Source organism: Astatotilapia calliptera, chromosome 2 (genome assembly GCF_900246225.1).
Source record: "Astatotilapia calliptera chromosome 2, fAstCal1.2, whole genome shotgun sequence".
NCBI classification, from domain to species: domain Eukaryota; kingdom Metazoa; phylum Chordata; class Actinopteri; order Cichliformes; family Cichlidae; genus Astatotilapia; species Astatotilapia calliptera.
This window is the reverse complement of record NC_039303.1, coordinates 8,173,113-8,191,724: the sequence shown is the minus strand read 5'-3', so window position 1 is coordinate 8,191,724 and position 18,612 is coordinate 8,173,113. Positions and strand designations below refer to the sequence as shown.

Sequence of the window (18,612 nt, the reverse complement as noted above, 5' to 3'; positions counted from 1 at the left end):
CACACGCATCAAAAAAAAGGAAAGAAAACCACTTTACGTAGATTCAGAATTTCTGATTTATTTATTTATTTTTTGTCCATGTTTCGAAAAATGTGCACCCAAATACCACGATGGTCCTTATAAGCTGAAAAATAAACCGCATATTGTTTCAAAAGGGGCATTTGATATATTTGTACTGGGAACAAAAAATATTTTTATAGGATTTTAGAGGAAAATATGAGTAAGATTAACGACAACAACATCAAAGGTAATTATTATAGGGTTTGGATGAGAAATATAAGTTTAATAAATATGGTTATATTAGGTTAAATCTTGCCATGTCAAGGAACCTCATACGAATAGAGAAAAGTTTGTTATAGAAATAAGAAAGAATCATATATTGAGTAAAGTAGCTCTTAAACTGCAGTTTCATCGTGTCTGTGCTCTGTAGCTACCTGTTCACTGCTGTGAAATAGGGATCCATACACATCTAACTCATTAGTCTCTGTGAATTAAATACAGACTCGAGCCCAACCAGTTTCTGCCCACACAGCTGTGTCATTGTACAGACAACTCACAGAGGAAGCATCAACAGGATGTCCTCTGTCCTCTGTGGAATGTTCCCATTACGCACTAACTCGTGTCATCAGAGGAAACACAACGTGTGGCAATGAATGTTCAGTTTGTACGATTCTCTGATATGAAATCACTATCAGAGGAGTTCTGTGTTGATTTCTGTTTGGGCAGCGGTGGGGTGGGGATTTGCGGGGCAGTGTGCGCTGTAGCTTCAGACCACCTTAAGAAAAAAGCTGCCCTGCAGCCAGGGGGGAAAGGCTCCCCTCCTCACTCCTGCCACCCCCCTCTTCTCTGTTCCTGACTGTCTGGTTTGATTGGTGTCGCGGATGCGCTACATCCGGATCCATGAGAAAAGGAAGTTCAATACAAAGTCAATTTATCCTATTCAAATGGAAAAATCAATAGATGAATGACCCCCAGTGCCATTTCGGGTCAGCAAATGTTTAAAAAAAGAATCGAACAAAAAGACCTGCGGAGTGTAAAAGTGACTCCGCGGTGCAATAATAACTTAGAGGTTGTTTGTTTTTTTCAGGCCCGATGTAAAAATGTAGCTTCTTGATGATAAAGAAAGCCCTGGTAGACCGACAGATGGCCGCCTGGATCCCTGCTCTCAGTGGTCTGAAGTGCGGACGGAAATCTCACGATTACAGCAATTAGTTGATTTTCCATGGGTAGATGTGATGAATATACCAGCCCGGCTGTTTTTTCTCCCCGTGGATGCGGAGCAGCGGTTCACCAAACTCGGGGTTTAGGAACCATCAGGGGTCCTTGTCTAATGCTGCTATTTAATTCCATAGATGTCCATGTGCCTGTGGAATATTCTGATTAGAGGGCTCACACTGCCCACCAACTGTATAATCAGTTAGACAACGTTTTTACCAATTTAGATTTTATTGCAGCTTTACCCAACATGTCCTGAAAACGCAGAAAAACCTGTGATTTGACTGGAGGAGTTATTCAAAATCCAGAAGAGCCACAACTCATAAATTACACAAAGTGGGACTGGAAACATGTAGGACGGGCAGATTTATAGGTGAATGTTAAGCTACAACAAACCAGAGCATAGGAGGTATTTAAATCCAATCAGATCTATAAGACTGCACTGCTTTAACGTGATTTGGGACGTGTTAGTTTACGGGTTTTCTCAGCACGCTGATACTGCTGTAAATTCACGGCTGGATGTCTTTAACAGTGCAAACTACCACACTGGCTCACCACTGTTATATGGGATTAAAATAAGGCAACCAAAGACAATAAGTGGATCGATGACAGTATGAATACATTATCATTTTTATTTGATCAAACATGACAGCACACCATATCCTTCAAAGTCAAAAAATAAAGCAATAGTGTCAATGCTGCAATAAAAACAGAGTCTTATTTTAAAGTCAGCGATTTACAACTGATGAGATTCTTTGGCCTAACATTGTGGTTTGAAAACATTTAACACTGTGTAATGAAGCAGACTGGTACAGTTAACACATATACACAACTCCAAACTAATAAAAAGAAGAAAATCCTAATTTTGACTTTTTCCATAGCTGTGTGGTCAGAAGAAACACAGGCCACTGTGTTGCTGCTGATAGCTGATATACGACTGGATGACAGAGTCAGGGATTCGGGGCTTCACAGTGTTCAGGGCACTTTCAAAGTGTCTGGCTTCGATGTGCCGAGCTTTGATGTCCTCTTGCAGGGCCAGGAGGGCAGCCTCTCTACATACTGCAGTTATCTGGGACAGGAAACAGACACAGTTACAGTCAGCAGTCAGGCAAAGCACTCCATCCACTGAGCACTACTGAATCATATGAGGGGGCACATTTAGATGCTGATCGATGTCATGATAGACTAGTCATGTAGGTTGATGTGCTTCAGTAACAGAGCAGTAATTTAGTAAGAAAATCATACCTCATATCTTTTATGACATCTAAAAGAAGAATCTGAGAGAGTGTTTAAGAAGAGTTTGAACAAAAACAAGATGAACACACTGTTTTTTGTTTCAAGTTTAGAGTTAATTTGCAAAACAACAATGAACCATGGTGAGTTAATTTCATAAAATGTGCTTCACTGCAGTTCCCTGGTGTAGTTTTCCTTCTCAGTGCTTGTCCAACTTTTCTGATCTGCCATGTCTAAAATATAAATACAGGCATTCTCCTGCAGCCTTGTTGCTACAGTACTGATGGAATTATGCAATGGCATGGAGGAGTGCTGCAGTCAGCGCAGGTGACCTTTGAGAGAGATTCTGCACACGCCAGAGGAGTGACTCACTTCCGAATTGGTGGCGATGGCTGATGAAGGCCAGGCACCTTTCCCAGCAGTGCCAGCCTCCTCCCTTTTGTTGAAGCATAGCTCTGTTCTCAGCCAGTGTAGCTTACACAACTCCCTCCAACTAGAAAAGCCTCGCAGGAAACTATTGCTGTACAACCACTGATAAGGTCTGGTGGGAGGTTAGTGGGACAGGTAGTCATGTGATCCTGGAGAGCTGTCTAATAATGAATGGTAAAACAAGGCATGTGTCCAGGGAAGAGACTGGCCACCCCCCTACAAGTACAGTATGATGCATGCTGGGTGGTATGCAAGTTGATTTTCTTTTTTTGTTTTTTAAACAATGAGCATTACTCAAAAATGGATAAAGGCATCGACTGACAGAGAAAATGCACTTACATGTAAAGATAAGGATACATTAAATCAGCTGATATCACCATGATGCATTTAGGACATCATCCTAGTAAGGTAGGCTTCAATATTTAGCAGAAAATACATTTTGAAACACATTTTTCAAAATGACAGTCATGGCGTTTTGCAAGGCATGAGAGTAAAATGAGGGGAGATAGCTGTCTGAATGTGCTCTGGCCCTGCTAGCATGCATGGCTCAGGACAGGTGCTTTGCAGATGTCAGGATGTGAGGCCCATTTCCCCCCACATTCTGTTTCAACCCAATGAGCAACATGATTTAGGCAGAGTAAACACACGGGGCTGGGTTAATTTTGTATGAGGGCTTCCCATCATTCAAGTCTTTTAGGCCTGTCAGTAATAATGATGCAAAACAATGAGGCCATGTATCCCAGTTGCATGTTTACAAACGCACAGCGGCTGAGCGAGCGAGCAGGGAAGAGGGCAAAAGAGAGAGTGTGAGAAGATGCCACATGTTGAACAATGTGATTTAGTATTGTTTCTAAGCAACATCCATAAACAGGAACAGACAAACATGGCTGGACAATCAAACTGTAATTTCTTATTTACAGTGAAACTTGACTTTAAGGACATGTTAGCTTTCCTCTTCCTCAATCGCATGATTCAATGCTTAATAATTATTTGCTTGTTTACTTCCATAACACTCCTTAGGTTGATTAGGAAAAAAAAGAAGAAGAAGAAGAAGAAGAAGAAGAAGGGGGAGGAGGAAATATCGCTCCTCTGAAGTACACAACCGATACATGCACGCGCGTGCGCACACACACAGGCCCCTTACATTCATACTGGCTGGGTTTATGAGCTGTTCTGTGAAGGCGATCAACAAGCCAGTGTTTCCTGCTGTGTGTTTGCCTGTACAGGCCTTGAAAAAAAATTAAAGCCACAAAGGCAAACAGGGTGAGCGAAAGAGCCAGTTTGTTTGTAAACGTGAAGGCATTTCCAGGCCGGAGCCAAAAGTCCCGCGCCGACTCCCCTCCAGGACTACCTTGATACCCCTAAACACCCCCAAAAAGCAACCTACCACCCCCTAAAGATGGGCCCCCTGTGCTACTGAGAGGGAAAAGAGGAGGGAGGCGAAATCTGCAAATGCACAGAAATGAGATGTGCGTAGGGGGTTTGGTGGCGAAGAGTGCTGACTTGTGGCAGGCCAAATAAATTATAGATCTCTCTTTTTTAATGTTATTGCAATGCAGACTTTATTTTTCATTCCCTTCATAAATAATGTCAGCAATCACTTAAATATATGGAAAGGACTAAGCTGATGCATTGCAGTGGCTGCTCTCTGGTGATGTCTTCATGGTGGTGGCGTGTCGCCAGTCATAAAGGCAAAGCAAGCGAGAAAAAAAAAAAGTAATCATCAAGGACCTCTCAGTTTGAAGACGTGGTAAAACTTGCTGACTCAAAATGACCCAAAAAGTCTGAGTCAAAGAGGTTTGATGACGAAGCAAAAACTGTGTAAAGTAACAATTTGTACAGTAAGGTCCTTCATCTGCCTGCTGGGTTCAGGTTAAAGGCAGCAGAAAAGTGTACTGTAACGAAGACCATAGTAGACAGTATCCATCTATATTCATGTATTCATACATGAATTATTGGCAATTGAAGAAGAATCAACTCAGGACATTCGCCAAAGTTGGCCTGTTTTTCAGATCTGGCAATTTAGGACAGGAACCAGCAACTCTTGAGCTACAAGTGGCTCTTTTTCCTCATTCTGTATTGGCTCCCTCTGAGTTTGCCAAAAACTGATCATGAATACAAAAATGAACAACGGTTATTTTTAAAGATTTGCTCGTTTTCAGCAGCAAGGCTTGATCAGTGGCTTGACTCTAGTCAGAATTAAAGTGAAACTTTATTATCAAAGTAAGCTACTTTCAGTTAGATTCATTTGTACTGCCAAAGACAGTCAGAATGTATTAAATGTAACAAAAACAGAGCAATAATGCAATAAAAATAACCAGTTAAATATCAAATACTCACATAGCCCACTGCAGAACAGTCACATCGGGTAAAAGATTTTAAATCACACATATTAATAATGTTGATAGACTAATCTATACTTTGTAGTCACATTCATTAGCAGCTCCCTACAGATTTCCTGGAGCACAAATTACTCAAAAATGACTCTTCTGGTGGTAAACATTTCCTGAATTTTCCAGAGAATTACTTTCACTGTTCTTGCAAGAGGCTAATCTGGTATCACATGAACTTACTATGTAGGTGCCTGCAGGGTAGGGTAATAGCGAGTGTTTAACATCTGAGCAAAATATGCTGTCCATTTGTATTCCTACATCCAGCCCCACCAACCAGGGTCAAGGAAAGTACCAGACACGTTACCTACGTGAAAGCCGTTTTGAAACCAAGCTTTATGAATCTGTTCAAGAGTGTTAGGCTGCTATGCACAAACAAGAGGAAATTAAATTTGCACAAAACGGAGTAAGGATGAAAGAACATGGAAAAATGGACAATAAAAATAAAATGTAAAAAAAAAAATTAGTATAATTGAAGGTGGACACGTTAGACTTTAGCCAAGCTGGAAAACCTATGCTTGAAATCCCATCTGTATCCGTGTCGCCACCATCGAAAATGTGCCGAATCCTTAAAACAGTCATTCCGCCTTAATAAAATGTCAGCTGTGCCTCTTTGACTGTAGAGCTTTAACATGGGTCGCTGGAAAAGTGATAGTCAATTGCAGCTCCTGCCACATCCTTGTTTCCACATATTCCTCTAATGACAAGTTTCCTCTCGTGGTTCTAAGACCTCTTTAAAAACCCAAAGGTCACATGCTTCAACCTACAAACATTTATTTCTCAACACTACAATGTATGCAAGGACTTATAGTAGGTTTACTGAAAAGATGAGAGAATTTATCGTGATTTCTCAGAACTACTGTAAATTGCATGGCAAATTCAGTGATGAGAGTAGCGAGACAGAGAGGGTCAGGCTCCCATAATGACATGCTTTGTGGAGGCTGGCAGGCACATTTACTTCCACAGGCCTGTCGGTCATCTGATGCTGACAGGAAAAGTAATTTAGATCTTCTTTTGATCTTTAATTGAACATTTACATCTTCAAAGAAAGAAAGAAAGTCAAAATGTGATTCTTGGTCAAAAACACTTAAAGTTTGATTTAATGTGGAACGTGAAAAATGTTCAAAACTTACACTCAGAAATTTATTACAAACATCATCTTAGAGGGGGCACATATCTGCAGACTGGAAAAATTATTCTTGAAAGAGCAGAAATAAACACATAGTTTGTTTTTCTTACTAAAAGTTCAAAAATGACATACTGCACTTAAAAATGTAAGAAAGATGAACACTATTGTCCACAGTACTGAAAGGTGGCCTATAATGCTCATTTCTAGCTCTCTCTATATTTTTTCATTTTTGGTCTCTAGTAGAATTATTTTTCATTATTCATGTTGGCCATGCTGAATATGAGGATCCATGACTAACTATAAGGGAAAGCACAACAGTTCTACTTTACATATACAAATAGAAAAAAGTGGGAGTAAGTACATTTGCAAGACAACTTATGTGAAACCACCCACTCTCCTTCGCTAATGATTCAGATTTTTCTTATAGCTGTGAGAGCTTTGTGGCTGATAGAAAATGAAAAGCCTATTTATTAGTTATTCATTTACATATTTTATACATGTTTCTTTATTATTAGTTAATATCTTTATGTTTCAAAATAGAGAGTATAGGAAAAAATTACTACAGGAAGAAATTGTAATAAATTTTGATTCAGTCTTGCGTTGTAACAGATAAAGCCAGAGGATTTTAGCCAGTGAAGCCATCTTAATGGGGTTACCAAATGAGGATGGGCACTTCCAGGGCTTACTTTTGCTCAAGGCTGCTAGCCACCTCTGGCCTCCTTGTGCGCTCAGTCATTAGGGTACCACAACATGAAACCCTGGATACAACAGCAGCCTTTATGCCCCACTGGTCACTGTACTGCACCTCCATTCCAAGCCACAACTACACCCTATATCATGCCGTTTCAGTGCACACTTTTAAAACATTGGATATATATATTGTATGTGGAGTGATATACTACGGCACATCCAGCACTGTATGTGAGGTCTTGTTGTCCTTGTAAGACAACGCAAAACTTTATTGACTTGCGAGAGGAAATTAAGCCGTTATAGCGGCAAATGGTAACAAGATACAGCAAAGAATAACAGAGTATAAATAAGAACACGGCAAAGCTCAGGTTAAACAAACACACCCGACACTTTTTAGCACTAGAACATGGCAGGAAACGCATATAAGTGGAATAAAAAAGTTATTTGAATATCAACATTTCCATGGAGATGGAAAACAGTAATCGTAATAATCAAAGCATACTGTGGTCATGGAAGAACTGGAAGTGAGACAGCACACAGATGGACGATACCGAAAAATTGAAGCGGTAAAATAAAGTTAAAGCTTACACTGTTTAGACACTGTGGAAAAAGTGACTGCATGTCTATTGACACCTACGTGTCTAAGGAGCGCTATGAGCAGTGTATAGTGACTACACTGTACAGGTGCAATGTAAAGAAGAATACAAACCTCGTACAAAAAGTATAAAAAGATGTAAATTTGAATCTGAATGCTTAACATTCGAGTATGCGCACACCACAAATGCACTGTACACATACACATCCAAACATGCAAACGCCTACAAAACCACCAAAGCACACTGTGACATATATTCTACACGTACACAGCCAAAAAAAAAAAAAAATCGGTAGTTTTCTCTGCAGTATTTCCCTGGTGGGGGTAAGAGGGGGGCGCGTGCCATGAGACAACCTGTTCAGCACGACAAAAATAAACCCTTCTCGAGGTGGAGGAGAGGGGGGAAAAAAGCTTGTGACTGCTGGCAGCACATACCAGCGTTCTCAGGTCAAATCTGTCTGGTGTACTTTTCGCTTCCTACTTCAACAAAAGCGCTCAGTGAGTGTATCAGACGGCCTTAATGAAGGGCTTGTTAGCCGGGCTACCGGCAGCAGATCCACTAGACCCGGAGTGTGTGTTTACTATCAATCGCCTTGTGTCTACAGCGGGCTACATCCAGTCCCCCCCCCCCCCCTCCTCTCTCCTGCCTCACCCGCCCGCCCTCCCTCAAACACAAACGGCCACATTTACAGGAGCGAGCCCCGACAACTCCCCCTCCACCCCGCCTGCCACAAAACCTCTCCTCCATCACTCCACAAGTCCTGCACACATACACTGCAGTGCAGAGAGGCGCGGGCACACACCCTCTCTGAACACATTGCACTTTCCTGCACTGTGCAGGCATGTGAGCACACATATGCAACACACAGATAAGGTTTATGAGGTCAATATCGAAAAACGTACCCCAAAAAAAGAAAAGCTACACATGCGTCCTCACATGCATGTTTAGACAGAAATGCATGTGCACATACACATACATGTATCCAGTACATATACATATAGGTATTAACTTCATGCAAAGACCTACATTCTTGGTTACATAGTGTTTCGTAGAGCAAACATTTGCATGTTTGCTTAACAAACTGTTAAACGCTCATTTAACCTTCAGAAGTTGCAGCTAGAAGAAGCAGCTTATTCTTTTATCTTCATGACTTACTTATAGGTCATAACTGTAAAACAAGAATGCAGAACAGGCCACAAGTGCAAATTCTTAATAATCAATCCTATCCATAGGTTTGACTAATATTAGGACTGATGCAGAGCTGTCATACCTGATCAACATTTTATATATTTTTTTCTAAGTGAATACAAACAAATAGGGGGCAGTGATTATAATGAATGTATCTTTAGTTTTCTGCATTAATCAATTGCTCAATAAGATATCAGAAAAATAACGGCATTTGTTCATAAAAATTTCCCATGTTGATGTTTTTAGGCCCAAGTTGACATCCTGCGATATCAGTGTTGACTGCAGATTTTTGTGCTGTAACACAAGACAAAGGGAGTGGGGAGTAACTTACCTTGAAAATATATCCAATCTATAATTAAATATGAACAAAAAAGGAAGAAAAAAAATGTATAACTGGAGTTTAACTGAACTCATAAAACTTTTTTCACTCAGGAAGAAAACTAAATTAAACTTAGGCTCAAAGAGGAGCTCTTATTCAAAATAATCACCCCTAGCCCCACCACAGTATCATCCCCAACCCCTTTACTGGAAAAAAAAAAAAAGGGGGGGGGGGGGGGGGTTTCTGCATCCAATTTTCTTGGAGGAAATTAAATAATACATAAATCAAACGACGTTGGGGGTGCAGAGCCCAAACTCTTAACCAGAAATAAAACATTTCATCCTCCAAAGAAGCAAAGAGGAAGTGTCTGCAGTGACATGCTTCTGCCAAGAGAAACAAGGCCTGACCACAACTCCATGTGAAACCTATTTAAGATTACAAGGCGAGAGTGAGAGAGGAGGTTAAAGAGAGGGAGGTGAGGTTAAGCATGGAAGGAGGAGAGTCACGTGGGGAAAAGGGAGGGGGGGGGGGGCGGTGGGGGGATGGAAACATGGCACATGATCATAAATAACAGAGCGGAGGTGTGTGAGCTGTGGATGAACGTGCACATGCTTGTGCTCTCAGCAGAGGAATTTAGATTCCATAGAAAACTCCGATGATGAAATTGAACTCGTGCGGGCTTTCCTCGCCATATGTTACGGCTGAGACAACAGACATCAAGGAAGATATTACATATGTATTCCAGCAGGCAATCAACTCCAATTTTATGCTTTAAAATATTGGTGTTTGTAAAGTATTAACATTTTTAGCCTAAAATCTGAATAATGCCACGATGTTCACACTGTGTGGAAGACACAGTGGAACGTGGGACACTGTACTTCAGACTCTGGGTGGCACTTTTCAAATGTAGAGCCATCATTGTTTCCCTCTAGAGAAAGTCTGCAAAGTGTGTGCTTAATTCATTTTTTAAAAGTTGTATTTTATTGCATATATTTTATTTGATTTTATTGCATCACTGCCTTCATTTCACTCCCTGTTCCTGTGTAGCCAGTCAAGACAATTCTAAATGTCTGATTTCTGACATGGTCAGACTTCTCCCCAGTATTGAACTTTACGTTATAGCTTATACTCCTTGGACCTGTAAGTGTAAGCCAACTAACCGCCACGGTGACAGGTTATGACCATTAAAGAGAAAGTAATGTAGTGTAAATAAAAGTAGAGCAAATAAATTGAACAGATCAGTGGGGAAAAGTAGTTGCAACATGCCTTTCTTTCCTTCTTTTTATAAATTGTTGATTGCTGTAGTGTATATAACACAGCCTGTAACATAGCCTTGAAATTAAAGAAGGATTAAATATATACCAGTACTCAAACTGATATTATGTTATTATTTATATGACAAATGAGATATTTTTTTTCTTGCTCTTTTGTACAGATTACAGATTAGTCCCGCTACCTCTGCTTGTTATCATATAGTGAAAATCAGATAGAGTGAAAGCTCTAATAGTCACTCTGTATTCACTATGCAAATAAAGAAACATTTTCTGAACACGTAGGAAATGTTTGTCATGAAAGTGGTGGTTTTTCCTCTGTTAGATGACTCACTGATAATATTAAGAAACCTCCTACAAATACCAAATAACTTGCAGCTCAGGCGTTTCAGTGTTATCATATTAAGCCATTGTCCACTCTATGTTTTGGAACGACCCATGTGGGATAGCACCTGTGTTGGGGCTACACCCTGTTAAGGTGTTGTACGTGTGTGTGTGTGTGTGTGTGTGTGTGTGTGTGTGTAGGGTAGCATTGCTGGGCCTCGCCTTTAAGGGCACATTTGTCCTCACCCCTTAATCAGATGAATGAAAGCTTCGCATTCTCTGTGGACTTGGGAAGGCAAGGATGGCATATTTACCAAACACGCCCACAGTGAAGTGACCTGGAGACAGCTGTGATTGGGTACGTCTGTGCATGTGTGCGTGTGCATGTGTGGTGTGTATGCATTTTGTAATGCCAAGGCAGGTGAAACTCCAGATGTGTCATATGAACATTTGTCTTTCCTGTTTGCTTCATCTTTCACGAGATGCATACTACCTGCATATACACAGTGAATGTTCATGTTATAATAATTTGTTATAATATACAAAATTTCCACATGTGGGACTAATAAAGGTTATCTTATCTTATCTTATTAGTGGTATTACAACACTATACACATACATTATATACAAGTTCTAAATTTTAAGGCTTCTGAATGTGCTATTTAATATAACTAAATTTGCAAATCATTAAAATAAGTTAGACTGCAATTATTTAATTTCCAATAAATCTAGTTTTTAATTAAGGGACAGACTAAATAGGCTCTATAAGGGAGAGTTACCTGAGAAGCATAATATCCTGTCTCATGTTCATATACTAAATATGAAGTTACCGTGAGCAGCCGGCTAATTTAGTCTAGCATAGTGGGAGAAACCGCTAGCCTGGCTGTGTCCAAAGGCAACAAAATCTACCCACCACTGTAAAAATGACAAATACCTGTTTTACACAGGGTTAAGAGGCAGATTATTTCTTGGTCCTGATAATTTGCCAGACAACTGGACTCCAAAGAAAGAGAGTCTCCAGGAATTGAAACTGAATTAATGGTGTGTTCTTGTCACTGTCCATTTCCTTTTTGGCGTCCTCCTCTAGTTTTATTAGCTACTTTCAGGTAGGTAAGTGCACCCCTCTCCTCTCTTCTGTTTCTCCACAATTTACCATCTTCCTCTTCATGTGTCTCCTCTCTGTCCCTTTCTATGTTCCTACTCTCTTGCTCAGTTTCTTTCTTTTTTGGCTTTTGCTACCCACGTTCTGTCTTCTTTCCTAGCCAAGGGAAACAGCATGTTGGGTACGCTTAAGGGCTTATATTTCCCAGAAAAATTCAATTGGTGCTCACCATGTACTCAGACATAAACCACAGTGAAGGCTTTATATATAAAATGTAAAATCAGGGGCCAATTGGAGCCTTTTCTCTCGCTGTGACATCTGGCCTTTTGCAGGCCACAGAAGCTGGCTGGCAGTAGCAGCGAGGGAAATGTTTTCTTTTTTAACCTTTCTAAAAACAACATGTTCACAATGTCAAGAGGTAACAGGCTTGCTGGGAAGGAAGTGAAGTGAGGTGTTTCACAGTCATGGAATTGCAGGGGTGTGAATGGCTTTTTCCTCGCAGCATTTGTTAAGCGCTTTCCATATCAACAAAGACTGCGTCTGAGTGACAGCGTGACTGTGTCGGCGGCGGTCGGTCAGTCACACAGAAAATAAAACGCAGACACATGAATGCAGTCAAGACAAGAAGTTAGAGCATATTTCGGCAAATACCTGCCAACTTCAGACCAAGTCAGATGCACTTTCCACAAAAGCTGACAAGTTTATTTGATGATTGAAGATCTTTTTTCTTTTTTTTCCATGGCTAATATCTGATTCATACATTGTGTAATGTCACTGTTATTCAAACAGCAACACGTTTTTGTTGATGCATTTTTTTTGCGCCTGTGTCCTTGGTGATAAAAATCTTTGCAACAACAAATACCAGGCCATAAATCAGACAGACAACACAGAGCCAGAGGAGGAACAGCCACAACCACAACAGGTGTTAAGAGGAAACCATTTGTCTTCCTGTGAGGGTGGTTTTACTATGTGTGTGTGCGTGTGTGTGTCTGTCACAATACAACAAGGCTGTACTTACAATCAATTTCTTTTTTTTTTTGCTTTTAATAGTCGCATTGCAGCTACTGCAGATACTGCTCGCCTGCTCAGGTTTCTATTTTTAATGAATAATTTAAAAAAATCAAAACTACTTTTATATATTACAGAAAAAACAAATCACTGCTTCATCAAACTACATCATAATACACTCTGACTCAGTTGACTGGGGTGTGCAAATGTGCTTAGCTATCTTGTAAAGGGGAGTATTAAGCTTTGCAGGCTGCCGTTGATCTGCCTTATTTGTATGTCCCGCATTGGAACAGACTTGCTCTTGCCAGTGTGGAAGAAGAAAAAAAAAAACATTAAGAAAACAATTGCGCCAGTGAGTTTGAATGGATGTCAGCCAAGCGTCCCAGACACCTGGGCTTGGACCGAACAGCTCTCCCCCTGTTGGAGCGAAAAGACCCACCGCTATGGAGGTCGCAGCCGGTCAAAGGCATCTGTGGCTGAACACAAAGATATTCTGATACGGCTGAGCGCTGCAGCTTGAAGTTTTATTAAAATGCCTGAACAACCGTCCCCCAACACACCCCCTTTTTTGGACATGAATGTTACAGGGCTGTGAGATCAGCAGGAGGGCACCCAGCAGGGTTGGTGCTGCCTATCACTTGTTGCCACCTCTACGTGATCTGCATCTAAATACTTTGAGCTGTGTCCTTACTGTGATCATGCTGAGAAGTCTTGATATTTAGCTTTTTCTCAGCAACTTGTCAACATCTGCCAAATGCTCATTACTGCGGTGTTTTTATATTCCACTTCACGGAGGTCACTTTTCAATCAAGCACCACGGGGAGGTCTGTGACATCCAATGTTAATAGAGTACGAGCTGCGCACTCAGGGACTGTCATTACTCCTTTTAATGACTCAGTTCATTTCCTGTTTATTCAAAACACGTTGGAGAGAGAAAAACTTCAATACTGAGCATCTGTGGATTTTTCCAAGGAAAGAAGCCCTAAAAGCAAACTGAAATTTCCTATTTGCTCGGTTATTAGCAAAAAAAAAACATGTATTTTCAAATAAATTTAGTCAAAGACTGCTCATGTTTTAGGTCCGTGGCCCTTTCTGCCTTCACTTGTCTGACGATGCAAAACAGTGACAATCTGCACTGAAGCTTCAGGGAGCCAAAGCTCTGTCATGGAACCCGTTTTTCTCGTCTGGTAATCACAATAGTTCAAGAGTTCATTGTGTTATCCATTTTCAGTTAAGGTGAGGGTTACTTAGCCCTAATCAATCATTCACTCAAGTCATGTATCAGACACATTTATGCAATTTGTTTTTTTTAGCAGAAGCAGTTAAAACCAGCTTATTCCTACAACTAGCTGTGCAAAACACTGAATCCCCTTATCCCCTCCTTCCAAGCCATGATTAGCTAGATTGTCATTTCTACCGAGGAAACAGGCTGGGGAAACATACCTATAACTGAAAAAAGTTCCTGTGGGGTTATGTTAGGTGTTACCCTAAATACCACTTACACATCAAGACTAATATGACATCTTCCTAAAAGACGGAGGAGAAAATGTTGATTTAATAAAGAACATTCAGAGCTTTGAATGCCTTTCAGACCCCACGCTACTTTTATAATGCTGAGGTCCAGGCTCTGGGGCCAATCGATAAATTATAGCGTTTGATTGTTTTTTTTAGTTTTCTGTCCAAGTTTTACTGCATTGTCCATCTGTTTGGGATCATAGTCATGATGAAAAAAAGTTATTGCCATTCAGATGCCTAATGGTTTTGCATGGTGGATCAAAAGCTGAAAGTACTTTTCTGTGTACCATATTTTTCGGACCATAAGGTACCGGATTATAGGCACACTGTCAATGAACATGTCTGTTTTCATACATAAGGCGCACCGGATTATAAGGCGCATTAAGCAAAACAAAACCGTCAGATAAGTCAATCTTTACTGAACTCGTTCTTCTTGCTTCCTGCACTTCCGTACCATTGATTTATTAACGCTGCATTCTCTCGCAGCTGCTCTATTCCTGCGTTGTTGCAGTATATTAATGACTAACCTCGTATTGTGGATGGATTATCTCAGTTGTTCTCCTGACTGAAGTTTGGTCTGTTTACAGCATCCTGCCATGTGACTGCATTTGTCCCTAACCATCGGGAGCCCTCACATTAACTTTTATTGAGTGAAAAAAAAAATTAGCATTCATCCTCCAGCTTCACTGTGTTTATGTTACAATCAAGTAGCAAACATATACCAGCTAGTGGAACTTCGGTAACCCTACAAAAGTCAGCTGTTTAGTTTTCTGTTTTCATTTATGTTGGAAGTGATAGGTATATCATGTTTAGGTGGAAACCAGCTAGCTAACTTCCTCTCAGTGATGCCGCAGTGTTTGTTTGACTTTGGGACCTGAACCAGACGGAGTTTTGGACCCAGATCACTCCGCGAGGCTCCTGACTATGGTGGCCATAATGCTACGACAATCCATCAAGCGGTGCAGCTTCGTAGCTTACCAAAGTTGTAATAAAACATTTTTTGACAGATTTTTTCATCATTTCGAGGTCAGTAAGCACAACCAGAATTCATACATAAGGTGCACCGGATTATAAGCCGCACTGTCGATTTTTGGGAAAATTAAAGGATTTTAAGTGCGCCCTATAGTGCGGAAAATATGATAAATCCATCAATTCTGGCAATCTCTCCAACACCACTGTCCGAAACCGCAAACCATGACAGAGACTCCACCATGTTCTACAGACAGCTTTTTAAATGCTTGAATGATTCATATGTCAGCGTTAAGTGGTTGATCGGGGGAAAAAATCATAAAACAAAAAAACAAGAAAAAAACCTGAAATTTTTACTGTTTTTAAACAAATGCAAAGAAAGAAAAACAAAACAACTTTTGCCCTGATGGCAAACACTCATTCTGGAACGAACATTAAAGGAAGACGAAAAACAGCTGTGAAATTTGATATGGCTTCTTTTTCTTCTTCTTTTAAATTAAGGTACAAACAAGGCCTGGAACTGACTTGGTACATCTGACAGGGTGCAATAAATCCCCGGGGTCTTTTCCTGTCAGGACTTGATCAGAAAAGGAAAAAAAAAAAATAGCATCACTCTGTTTTTCAGAAGCAAGTTAAGCCCTTCTTCTCCTTCACGACAACACTCCGATTACAGTATCAAATGCTGCTTCTGTTTGGAGGAGCGATGGCAGAGGTGAGGAGGGAAAGCCAGAAGCAATTTTCTAGGATGAGTGTGAGTTAAAAGTGTGTTGAGGGGTGTTGAGGGTGGAAAGTTTAGTGGGAAGCTGAGGGTTGTGAAACCAGATGTCACTCCAGGCAGGTAGGAAGACAGGTGATTTTAACAAGCTTCTACGGCTGAGCAGACAACTACTGTGACCTCTTGAGTGACCTCCACACCTCCTCCTCTCGAGATCCTGCCTCCTCCTCCTCTCAGACAAGTTTGAAATCCCAAGAATGTAATTAAAGTCAAAGCTTCAAGTCATCATACTGCCATCCCTGAGGACTGAATTGTACTGAATTCATCCATTTGTGCATTATTTCAAGTTCTATGTGAACCATATTTGATACGATAATATATATAGTAAAATATTCACTATAAAATTCCAGTTTTAGTGGCTTAATGACTGAAGAAATTGGACAACAATCAGGTGACCTGTGAACTCTGAACCAGATGGATAAATCTGGGGTGAACATATACAAGAGTTCACCAGTCTGAAACATACTGGATACTTAAACATGTGGTTTTTTCCCCCTTTTAGTTAAATAAACCCCATCAACACCAACATTTATTTAACGAATTACATTTTACTGATAGAAAATGTCTCAGCATGTCATCCATTCTTTTGAATGAAACTGAACTTTGCAAGGCCAGTGCTGCTGAAGAGTGAACCATTTTGGACTAGCATTCAGCCGTAACCAAAGCGCCATGATGACACCTCTATACGACCAGTAGACAGAGGGAGTGTGAGCTGAGCATGCACTCTAAGGAAGTGCGAACAGTCAGAAGGGAGAAAAAGCAGCGACAGTGTGTATGGAAACTAAAAGTGGACTCTGCTTAGTTGCCTCTAGCTTCAGTAATTATCTTGCTGTTGATTTATGAGGTTCCAATTTGTCCATTTTGGTCCCTGCCAGCATGAGCTCGATGCATTGCTGACCAGTGCTGTGGCTCACCAGGCTGCTTGCAGCATTGCCAGCAAGCATACCAGTCATTCAGTCACATGGAGACGGAAAGGTATTGCTACCCATAGAGTTGTAAAAGTTTGACCGGACTAGATGTGTGGTAGATTATTACAATGCTGGCTGAAAAACATACAAAAATATGTTTTCCATATTTCCACTGATTTAATTTAATGTTTGAAAGCAACACAAACATATCTGCTGCTTTGTCATTGCTTTGTCTGAAAGTAAGAGTGTTTGGACGTGCCCGAAAACCATCAAATAGTTCAGTAAGTTTTATGTTAAGCATGCGTTCAAGACATTTGTTCAAAAAAAAGTCAATTCTAATAATGTTTCTAACCATGTGCAAAAATGTCCTGCCTCATATAAACAAAAGTTTTTTTTTTAATGTTTATTTAAAGTTGGTTTTCTGTCAGGGGGAGGTTTATTCTTGTATGTTGAACAAATTGGATAAAAATGAAAAAAGTTAATAAATTGTAAACAAGAAGTGGTTGTGAGCGCTTGTGTCCTGGTTGATTACTCTCCCCACTTCTTTTTGACAGCAAAGGTCCTTGAGCTATCAACAACGCAGACGGATCGAGTTTACTGTAAACTGTGGTGGATGTTGCCATTCTGAAGCATTTTAGGATTTATGGAAGAATAGTATGCAGGTGAAAAATCTTTTTTTAAGAGTCCTTCAGCATAAAGGCTGTGTGACCTTTTTGCGCAAATGTTTTATTAATGTTCCTGTTCATTTGGGGAGCTAGTCACGTTGTCAGCAATCGACATATGTGTATATATCATTTACCTTTAGACGTGCTGTATTTCTTCACTGAAGCTTTGAAGCTTTTTCTTTCTAAACACACATCTTCAGTGCTGTGATGTGTTATCTGTATCCTGTTTCCTCACAAACTTCCCCTCAGTGATCAGGGGAGTCTAAAGTTTCATTTAATTTAATATGATCTATAGGACAGGTACGTAAAATAAAATGCAATGGTACAACAATGGTGAGACTTGGTTTTTTCCACCTATGAACTCTTATCAGCTTGACTGTGGCATGCCTTTGAATTTTTGTGTGGTTTCAAGAGCTCAGTGGCAAGTGACTGCAAACCTCCATTCCACAGATGAGACACTATACCAGAAACCCCGGTGTTAAACACAACACCTGATAGTAAGGGATTGGTTTCCTAACTGCATACCTCCTCCAGGTGTACGCCTGCTTTAGGCTGATTTTTAGGGTGGGGGCTGACAAGTTGGGGAGGAGGGTAGATGAGGAGTCTCTACTATAACCTCCTACTGCATATAGGGATGTCAAAAGTAAAAGACAGTTGAAAGAATAGTAAGGAAAGAGTGGGGTGAAAACAAAACAAAAAGGGCCGACTTGAACCCAGGCCCTAGCAACAGCCTTCAGCATATGGACCACCTGCTTAACCAGGTGAGGTGCACTGACTGCGTATTTGCGTGCTTGGTTAGTGAAATCATCTCAAGTCATATAAACGTTTTATCCTAAAAAAATTAAGAAATGTTCTTTGTCCTGTGTAGGTGTGGTCAGCGGAGTTT

General features: G+C 40.5%; 1 protein-coding gene across 1 annotated transcript in view; it reads right to left on the bottom strand.

Annotated features, from left to right (window-relative positions):
• Positions 1 to 1,856: 1,856 nt before the first annotated feature.
• Positions 1,857 to 18,612, bottom strand: part of afg2a (AAA ATPase AFG2A) — a 110,468-nt gene continuing 93,712 nt past the window's right edge. The window contains exon 17 of the mRNA XM_026183469.1: positions 1,857 to 2,284. Within this exon, the coding sequence (XP_026039254.1) occupies positions 2,105 to 2,284 (180 nt within the window). The 3' untranslated portion in view covers positions 1,857 to 2,104. The remainder of the gene's footprint in view (positions 2,285 to 18,612) is intronic.